This window comes from Mauremys mutica, chromosome 12 (assembly GCF_020497125.1).
Source record: "Mauremys mutica isolate MM-2020 ecotype Southern chromosome 12, ASM2049712v1, whole genome shotgun sequence".
In the NCBI taxonomy this organism is placed as follows: Eukaryota; Metazoa; Chordata; order Testudines; family Geoemydidae; genus Mauremys; species Mauremys mutica.
In genome coordinates, this window is record NC_059083.1 from 50,565,103 (window position 1) to 50,575,875 (window position 10,773).

At 43.4% G+C, this 10,773-nt stretch overlaps 1 protein-coding gene across 1 annotated transcript; it reads left to right on the forward strand.

Moving 5' to 3' along the window:
• The first annotated feature begins 9,429 nt into the window (after window positions 1-9,429).
• LOC123346903 (olfactory receptor 10A7-like) lies at window positions 9,430-10,377 on the forward strand. Its single transcript, XM_044984348.1, has one exon. It carries the CDS (start codon window positions 9,430-9,432, stop codon window positions 10,375-10,377), a length of 948 nt encoding a protein of 315 aa, XP_044840283.1.
• The last annotated feature ends 396 nt before the right edge of the window (window positions 10,378-10,773 follow it).

Below are 10,773 nucleotides of genomic sequence, written 5' to 3' on the forward strand. Positions count from 1 at the left end.
CCAATCAGTTTCCTTAGGTTAAAATAAAATAGACATACCATAGGCTGGTTTAGGGCCTGAACTAAAGCCTGCTGTAGTCTAATGTCATGTTTCCATTAGTTTCCTTCTTGCCATGCTCTTACAGACTCACAGTAACATGGGCACAGACAGACCTCTTAAAACCTGTGGTCCCATTCTTTTTAGGACTTATGTAATATGCCACAGGTGGATACTACTGGGCTGGTGGGAGATTTGAACTTGAGCTGATCAAAGATCAGAAAATGAGAGAGACTGTGCTCAGTGAGAGGGTGCAGGCAAAATGGACTCAGCAGGAATGCTGAGCACCCATTCATTGTAGGGTTAGAGACTTCTTTACCAACACACATACATACACAAATATGATACCTATATTATAAAAATATTGAGTTGCAACATCACCAATGTTAGGCAATTGTATAATTAACTTTTGTTTCTTATAGTGTATTTCATCCCCAGGCTTCTTTCCAAAGGAACAGAAAAGCAAAAGGAAACCCTCTAATCCAGTGGTTCTCAACCAGGGGTATGCGTGCACATGGACATACACAGGTCTTCAGGGGATACATCAACTCATCTAGATATTTGCCTACTTTTACAACAGGCTACATAAAAAGCACTAGCAAAGTCAGTACAAACTAAAATTTTCTACAGACAATGACTTGTTTATACTGCTCTATATACTATACACTGAAATGTAAGTACAATTTTTATATTCCAATTGTTTTATTTTATAATTATGTGGTAAAAATGAGAAAATCAGTAATTTTTCATTATCAGTGTGCTGTATCATGTATGTCCCCACTAAGCACAGTAGGTCGGCGGAGTGCGTCCTCAATACCGTGGCTAGCATCGATTCACGGAGTGGTGCACTGTGGATACCTATCCCGCAGTCCCCGCTGTCCACTGGAATTCTGGGTTAAGCTCCCAATGCCTGATGGAGCAAAAACATTGTCGCAAGTGGTTTTGGGTACATATTGTCAGTCTCCCCTCCCTCCCTCCCTCCCTCGTTCTCTCCTTGAAAGCAATGGCAAGCAATCGTTTTGCGCATTTTTTCCTGGGCTATCATTGCAGCATAGCAAGCATGGAAGCCGCTCAGATGCACACAGTTTTTGTGAGCATTGTAAACACCTCATGCATGATCCTGCAGTATGTGCAGAGCCTAGATAGGAATCGCCAGCACAGGGAAGATCGTGAGGAGGACATGGACACAGATGTTCCTGAAAACACAGGATGTGGCAATTGGGATATCATGGCAGCATTGGGGTATGTTGATACAATGGAATGCTGATTCTGGGCCCAGCAAACAAGCACAGACTGGTGAGACCACATAGTGTTGCAGGTGTGGGATGATTCCTAGTAGCTGCAAAACATTCGCATGCGTAAGGAATACCAAGCTGAGACCTGTCCTGGCAGTTGAGAAGCGAGTGGTGATAGCCCTGTCAAAGCTTGCAATGCCTGACTACCAATTCTGAGTGGGCAAATATACCATGGGGGCTGCTGTGATCCAAGTAGCAAGGGCAATCAATAACCCTTCTACTAACAAGGATAGTGACACTGGGAAATGTGCAGGTCATAATGGAAGGGTTTGCTGCAATGGGGTTCCTTAACAGTGGTGGGGCGATAGATGAAACCCATATCCCTATCTTGGCACCGGAGCACCAGGGCAGCCAGTATATAAAGCGCAAGGGGTACTTTTCCATGGTGCTGCAAGAACTGGTGGATCACAGGGGATGTTTCACCAACATCCACGTGGGATGGCCGGGAAGGGTTCATGATGCTCGCGTCTTCAGGAACACTACTCTGTTTAAACGGCTGCAGCAAGGGATTTACTTCCCAGACCAATTCGCCTATATATTTCCACTGAGGTTAATGTAATTGACAATGGGACCTAAGGGTGTTAGGTGCCAAACTCCCATTCACTGTCCATAGGATTTGGGTGCTTAACATCAGCCTCTTATGGGAAAACCCAGCCTGTACATTTATAGCCAAAGCAATGTCCTGAGAATTCCTTCCATGCCCAGGCGATGCTTCCCACCACTCCCTTCTCAGGTTTTACCATTTTCTCGGTGATACTAATAGCTGTGTATCTGCTACCAAGAGCATTGTACAATAAAAGAACTAAACTAAGTCTTCTATTTCTGTTGTCTTTCTTGTCATACGTCCCATTCCTCACCCCTTTGTAACCAGTGTGAGGAATAAATATGTCAAGGTTTGTCTACACATAGAAGTTGCACCACTTTACCTATATTGGCCTATCCCTGCCTGTGACAGGCCCGCATGCCCTCGTCTGGAGAGTCTGTGGCCAAGCCAGCCCTAATTAGAGAAGAAGCCCAGCCGAGGGGAATCAGGCAGTGTTCAATAAAGGGCAGAAGGGGGCTAGAGTAAGAGGCCAGCTCAGGAGGCTGAAGTGAGACTTGAGAGAGTGAGAGAGGCTCCTGTAGGGAAAACCCTGAGACCAGGGGAATTGGTCCAGGTAGGAAGAGCTGGGAGTAGCCTGCTAAGGCGGGAAGGACTCAGACCAGACGGGGGGAGTTTTGGGTGTATGCAGCTGGAGCCAGGGCTTAAATGTTTATAGAGTATTTCCCGGAGCCCCCCACTGCACCCCACAATATGCTATATAAACTCCAGGGGGGTTGAAAATATTTACAAGTGCTCCAGACAGCTCTGGTTGAATTTAAGCCCTCATCTGGAGGGAAGACTTCTGGGTTTAGTTTTGAAATGTAGCTTAATAAACGAAACTGAAAGGAGGGCTGTTGTGTCTGGACTGGAAAAAAAACCTGTGTGGAGATTATTTGGGGAACGAATAAGGGAAACTGAGGTGAGAGGCTGTTTTCTGGGCTGCCCTGAGGCCTCCAGGGGGTTGCCCACTCATCTACACAGAATGGACGCTGTAGCAGAGCGATTACCCACTCCTGCCCTGCGGGGCTTGAAACAGCCCAGGAGAGGGCTGTGGCTGGGGCAAGAAGCCTGGGCTGATTGGGGAAAGTAAGCTCAGCTGTGGCCATGCCCCAATCAGGCCCAGCTGGTCCCCATAAGAGGCAGTGAGCCAGAGGCCCAGGCAGTCTCCCTCTGCCTGTAGAGGGAGAAGGGCCTGGCTGCAGGGAGCGAGACACAGGGTACCTGAGTGAAGCAGGGCTGGGGAAAGGCACAGGAACTGGGGAGCTCCTGCCTGGAAAGCCCCAGGCTGTGGCCTAGCTTTAGGCCAAGAGGTACTGGGGGTTGCAGGGGGCAGCCCAGGGGTAGGCAAAGTCAGCAGGTCCAAACCCCTTTGCCTATGATGAGTGGCTGATACTGCAGTCTGCTCCAGTGAACGGGGGCTAGATGGAGACTGGGCAGTAGACAAAACTGAGGCAAAGTGGGGATTGTGGGTTGGGGGTTCCCCAAGGAGGGGATACCCAGATTGGTGAGGTACTGCCAGGGGGCAGCACCCTGGTTAAAAGGGCACTGGGGTCCAGGGAGGGACACGGGGCCAGAGGACAGGTGGATCACCGGCCTGCAGAGGGTGCTCCGGATGCTGGAACAAGCTAATTCCCTGAGAGACCAGCAGGAGGCGCTGCAGGGGTGAGTCCGCTCCTCTACAGACACAAAGATACTTATAGCAGTATAGTTAATTCTGATACAAGAAGGGGAATAAGAGACACCTGTATAAGGCACCTTTATATTGGTAATCCGTGTCCACATTAGAGGTTGTACCCATAGAACTATTTCCATATCAAAGTCATATCCCTAACCCAAATAGCTATACTGATTCAAAATGTGGGTGGAGACCTCATGTAAGTGAGTTCTTGTGAAAATACAGCTATACATTCCTAGCTTGAAACAAACATTGATAATCCAGGGAAACTGTCCTTTGCATTCATAAAATCATAGAAGAGTAGGACTGGAAGGGACCTCAATAGGTCATCTAGTCCAGTCCCCTGCACTCAAGGCAGGACTACGTAATAACTTTACCATTCCTGACAGGTGTTTGTCTAACCTGTTCTTAAAAACTTTCAATGATGGAGATTCCACAAACTCTCTAGGTAATTTACTTAACTACACTGACAGGAAGTTTTTCCTAATGTCCAAACTAAACCTCTCTTGCTGCAGTTTAAGTCCATTGCTTCATGTCCTATCCAGGTTAAAGAGAACAACTCCTCCTTGTAATAACCTTTTATGTACTTGGAATCTGTTATCATGTCCCCTCTCAGTCTTCTCTTCTCCAGACTAAACAAACCCAATTTTTTTTAAGCTTTCCTCATAGGTCATGTTTTCTAGACCTTTCATCATTTTTGTTGCTTTCCTCTGGACTTTCTCCAATTGAATTTTAATCCTATCCTCCAAAGAACTTGCAATTCTGTACCAGCCTGGTATCATCCACAAACTTTATAAGTGTACTCTCTATGCCATTATTTAAATAATTGATGAAGATATTGAACAGAACCAGACCCAGAACCGATCCCTGCCCTTCCAGCTGGAATATGAACCACTGATAAGTCTCTGGGAATGGTTTTCCAACCAATGATTTACCCACCTTATAGTAGCTCCATCTAGCCTATATCTCTCTAGTTTGTTTATGCATTAATATGGAATGCGGATAATCCAAATCAAAAGCAACTGACTGATGGAAAGAGAGGTCAGAGTGAATAATTCACAGTTTAGATATTTGGGGTGCATCCACACTGAAGCCAGGGGTGTGAATGGCAGCTCCTATAGATGTAGCAACTGTAGCTGTACCCTAGCTAGCTCACTAAAAATAGTAGTGAGGAAACCATGGTACTGGCTTCAGTGCTGGCTGCACAAGCAGAATGTACCCTGGGCAAAGGGGCACTGGGGGCAGCAGAGGGTGAGTGATGGGAAAGGGGCAGCTCTGCTCTATCATGGATACTAAGGATAGCAGAGGCTGAAGGCAGACAAAGGGGTGGCTATAGTGGAAGATGGGCATTCAGAGGAAGCAAAGGTTAATGTGGCCAATGTTTTATGTATCCTTTCTAATATTCTCTACATGGCAGCTGATCACAGGGAATGGCAAATAGGCAGTAATTGTTAAATCCATAATGTCAGTTAGAAAATATTGCTTAAGTGATTAGGAGTTAATAAACTTGGAAATAAAAATTTAAGCCACTGTGTCTGAAGATTCAGGTCTATCCCTGTGTTATAGCCAATTTTCAGTTGAAACATGTATTCTTCAAAGACTTGAGCTGTGGGATTTCATCCCTATCAGCAATATGTTAGCCAGAGATTAATTTAAAAACAAAACAAAAATAGAAACCTTTTTCCAAAATACAATGATGTGAGCCACAAATATTCCACATTTGGGCATTATGAACAACAAAGCTTTGGTGACACACAATTATTCAAACTGGTGATAAATTGGAATGAGGACTTATGACATGGTTATGGAGCAAATTATGCTAGGAGAGAACTGGGAATAACAACATACAATCAGAAATGAGTGAATATTTGTATTCTTCAGAAAAGGCTGGAACAAACATTACTTTCAGGGCAAGATGTGTCAGTATGTGAGAAACATCATGCTGAAAAAGGACAGTTTCGGAGTCAAGTTGCAGAATATATTGCAATACACACAACTGAAATGATTATATTGACTGTACCCAAATCAGACCATGATTATATTGACTGTACCCAAATCAGACCACTGTCCTCTACAGAATGGAATCTGTATTGTTCGGTTGCTTATCAAACACTCCAGTAGACCAATCAGAGGCCTATAGTTCGGGTACAAGATTATCTAATTGTACAATTTCTGTGGCACTGAAGATCCACATGACCCTAAAACTTGTCCGGGATTTGGGAAGAAATGGTTTGTACTTTATAATCTCAGGTTTCTAGCCTCAATGCTTGCATGCTCTAGGCTTTTCCAAGAAGCCTAAAGTAGTTTTCCAAATTCTCATAGGAATTCAGTGGGATTTAGGTGTATATGGTATACATTACCCCCCTTTGAAAATCCCAGCCTAAATGTGTAAAGCACCTTGTTCACCTGCATTTTATCTAAGCGTTAATCGGGTAACATTATCAAAGACACCTAAATCACTTAAACACTTTTTAAAATGTTACATGAACTAATTATCCAATGTTATTGGAGGGGGACTGGGTACAGGTGTGGTTGCTATTGAGGGCAACAGGAGGTTTCTCTGGAGAAAGTGCAAGCTCAGCTAACTATCCTGAGATTTTAAAGCTGCTTAAGGGAATTGAATGGGACTTTGGTGTCTAAATCACTTAGGCAGCTCTGGCAATCTCAGCCATAAACTTTATTCCTAGAATTAGTGAGTTATTACTTCACAATCAAAATAACGTTCACCCAGGAAACAAAAATTTGTTTTAGGATGAAAAGTGTTTTCTCTCTCCATGATTTTCCCTTTGAGACTAGAAGTTTGACTCTACTAACATTGCCTAGAAAAAAATGAAACACTAACTTTTCCTTGTCTGTTATGTTCCCCTCAGCAGTGGTGCCTTGGGAGACTGTGCCTTCCCACAGAAGGATATATAATGAATTCGAGAAAACATTCTTCATTTGTCTCAGCGTATGATGCACAGGACATGTTACCAGACATAACAGAGCCATGGTAGCCAATCTAGGCTATCATGTTCTATTTCCTGTGCATATGGAAGTGCGTGGATGTGGTGGGGAGAGAAGATGGACTGAATAACCTGGTCCCAGAAATGTTAAGTGAGGAGGTGACATCAGATTCGAGTTTGTGACTCACCCGCCTTAGAGGTAAATCTACCTTTTCCTGCGCCTACTCCTTGAATCTTGAGGTTTTAGAAGCAATGTAAGTTTGTTGGATTCCCATGATATTAGTTACCTAAGGAGAAGATTGCAATGATCTCTCTTTAAACTCTCTACCCAAAGCAATATGAGTGAATTTGGAAATATAAAATGCCTCTCAAGTTACTGCTATCCTAGCTCCTTGTGTGGCCCCCATCACCATGGTATCTGGGCACCTCACTGTCTTTAATGTATCTATCCTCCCAACGCCCCATGAGGTGCTATTATCCCAGCTTTACGGACGGGGACCTGACACCCAGAGGGACAGATTTATAGAGGTGTTTCAGCTCCTAAAGACACAGGCACCCTTAGTGGGATTTGAAGTTGATGGGCGTTAGGTACCGCCCCTACTCAGGCCCCAATGTGCATTTTTAGTTACCTACTGGTCATTGGAAATCTGGCATGAAAATCACACAAGTAGTTTGTGACGCAGCAGGGAATTGAACCAACAGCTTCCAAGTACAAAGCGAGCTCTTCAAACACTGGAGCATCGTTCATCAAGCTTTGAGCTTCTCTCCATACTACATACAAGATTGTACTCTTAATGGCAGCTCTGACCTCACTGGGGTGTTGAAAACATGAATGAGATGAGGTTGGTAAAGCAGAGCTGATATTTGCTGTGGTGCTCAGCGCTCGGGGTGCAGACATTGGCTCTAAGTAGGCTTGGCAGAATTTCTTTTTCTTTTGCCCTTTTGATGATTAATATTGGGATTTTAATCTTTATGATTATTCCTGATATTTAACTACTGCAATTTTTAAGGTTGCAGGAAATTCAGTGGGGGTAGGTTAGGTTCAGAGTTAGGGCAGTGGGGCTGAGTGGGCGCCCCCAGCAGTTTCAGCAGGGATACTGTTCCCACCCTACCGGCTGAGGGGTCCAAGACACCGGGGTGAAAGGGGCAGGGAAGGCGACGGCGCTGGCCCAGTGGAGCAGAGTTCCATGGCCAGGACGGCGAGGGTGCAGAGGGCTCTTGCACAGCCGTGGGGATGATGACACCCAACCCTGCAGTGCCAGGCATGGGGGGAGGTTGCACTAATGCCGACTGTTACCGATCTTTCCTGTTGTTGATTTCAGTGTCTCAGCTGATATCGACATTTACCAACATCTATCAATTGAAATCAAATCCTGACGAGCCGAGCTATAAGTGTCAAAGAAAGCTCAAGGCATTACCTGTTCAAATCCCATTGAAATCAATGGGTCCCATCCTTGAAGTCAGTGGAGATTTTATCTTTGACTTCAGAGAGAAAAGGCTCAGACTGAACAGAATTATTCCCAGTTTGTAAAATTAACTCTGCATAGCAGAGTCCTTACTTAGCAATTAATAAATATTAGTAAATTGGTCCAATAAAAGATATTACCTCACCCACCTGTTTTTCTCTAAGGTTTAGTAATAGCAAGAGAGATTGTGGCTCTCTCATTTGCCATGACTAATAAAAAGAGGGGAGGAGAGAAAGAATTAATATTTTTTAACCAATGTTAAAGAAGAAAAGAATAAGAAATAGGGCAAAAAAAATTTCTAATGGACTATTTTTGCATCAGAAAATGTCAGTTCATTGAGCTCAAAATGTCCCACGGGTACATATCAATTTCTACAAAATTTTGTTTAGGAAAAAAGTTATTGTACATATTTTATAAAATAATATCAAATGAAATAAAATATAAAAATAAACTAGTATAAAATAAATTTTACTTATAAAACAGGATTCAAATAAAATACAATAAATATATTAAATAACATAAAAATATAAAATAAAAATAGTCAAGAAATAAAATTAAAAATACATAAATACATTTTAAAAAGGAATGAAAACCAAAATTTGAAATCATGGAATAGTCAATGAAATGGATATTTGCGTTCCCCACCACTATCATAATATGAAAATAGCACATTGTATAAAATTAGAAATTGGTAAGGAAAGTTTTTTCTTGCCATAGAGGATAAATTTCTACCTAAAATGGTGGTTTCTAGCTGGATTTTTGTTTGGTTTTTGTTTCTTTTTAATGAAGATTGGGTCTCTGTGTAGAGTGACCCACTGCAAGACAATGAAATATTGTCCTAGGGAAGGACAGGTATTTGTCCGTTTAGGATAAAAACTTTCAAAGGGTGATTATAATTAGGCTGCCCATATCCACTGCAATTCACTTGCAGTTGGCTGCCCAACAATTGCAATTCCCAGCCTTATTTGCTTGGTTTTTCTTTGTTGTGGCTTCCCCTAAAATATGAAATCCTGACCCATTTCAGCAGTGGAACTCCAGCCTGTCCAAGGACACTGTTCTCCTTTGATAGATCAGGAAGTGAAATGTGTGACTATTTGACCCAATATCTATCTGTGTTTCTGTACTGTTGTACATGAGCCCCATCACCACAGTACTTCAGTGCTTGGTGTGATTTGTCAAGTTACTACACAGGTTTCCAGAGAGATTAACATTTTGTTTAACCTGCAGTCGGCTCATATATCAAATCTGTCCCTGGGGTCAAGTGAGATGGCATTTTCCCCATTTCTCATCCCCTAGCCTCCACTCTCTACTCAGCTATTGTTCCAATAGCCAGCTGATGGGACAATGAAAACAATGCTGATGTTTTACTGAGTGAATGGTGTTCATTTATGTCACACAGTAAATTTCTTTCCCATAGACACACCCCATGATGAACCCGGAAAAGGGAAATCAAACGTCCATCACAGAATTCATCCTCCTGGGATTTGGGACTCTCCCTGAACTGCAAATCCTTCTTTTCCTGCTGTTTCTCGTGATCTACATTGCAACCATGTCCGGGAACATCCTCATCGTGGTGCTTGTTGTGATTGATTGTCACCTTCACACACCCATGTACTTCTTCCTTGGGAACTTGTCCTGCCTGGAGACCTGCTACACTTCAACCATCCTGCCCAGCATGCTGGCCGGTCTCCTGAGTGGGGACAGAACTATTTCATTTAGTGGGTGTCTCACACAATATTATTTCTTTGCTTCCCTGGTTGCAACAGAATGCCTTCTCTTATCAGTGATGTCATATGATCGGTATTTAGCTATATGCAATCCAATGCACTATGCTGCCCATATGAGTGGCAGGTCTTGCCTCCAGTTTATAGGTGGCTCTTGGATAGGTGGCTTCCTATGTAGTGGCATAATAACATTGCCGATATCCCAATTAGCTTTCTGTGGTCCCAATGGTATTGACCATTTCTTTTGTGATCCTATCCCCCTGATAAATCTCTCCTGTAATGATCCTCAGCTGATGGAAATGTTGGCTTTCACACTCAGCTTGATTTTCTTAGTGGTCCCATTCCTACTTACCTTGATGTCCTACATCTGCATCATTGGGACCATCCTGAGAATCCCTTCCACCACTGGGAGGCAAAAGGCCTTTTCCACCTGCTCCTCCCACCTCATTGTGGTGACTATGTATTATGGAACTCTACTGATTGCCTATATGTTCCCAACAACCAGCACACTGAGAGACTTCAAGAAAGTTCTCTCTTTCTTCTACACTGTCTTGACTCCCCTGGTCAATCCCCTCATCTACAGCCTGAGAAACAAAGAGGTCAAGGAGGCCCTGAGAAAAGCTAGCAGGAAATCCATGTTTGGACAATGCTAACCTATAAGTTTCCTTAGGTTAAAATAAAATAGACATACCATAGGCTGGTTTAGGGCCTGAATCAAAGCCTGCTATAGTCCAAGGTCATGTTTCCATTAGCTTTACTGGGCTTCCTGTCATGCTCTTACAGAGTCACAGCCATGGGAGAAAGTGGAGAGAAATAGGTCCTAAAAAGAATTGTGTCATGGGTTTTCATAGGTCTATGTAAGATGTCACAGGTGAGTACTACTGGGCTGGTGGGAGTTTAGAACTTGTGGCTGCTCTAAGTTCAGACAATGAGGAGAGATTGTGCTCAGTGAGAGGGTGCAGGGATAATGGCCTAACTTGGAAAGCTGAGCATCTGTTCCTTGGAGGGTGAGAGACTTACACAAACACACACACACACACAAATACATG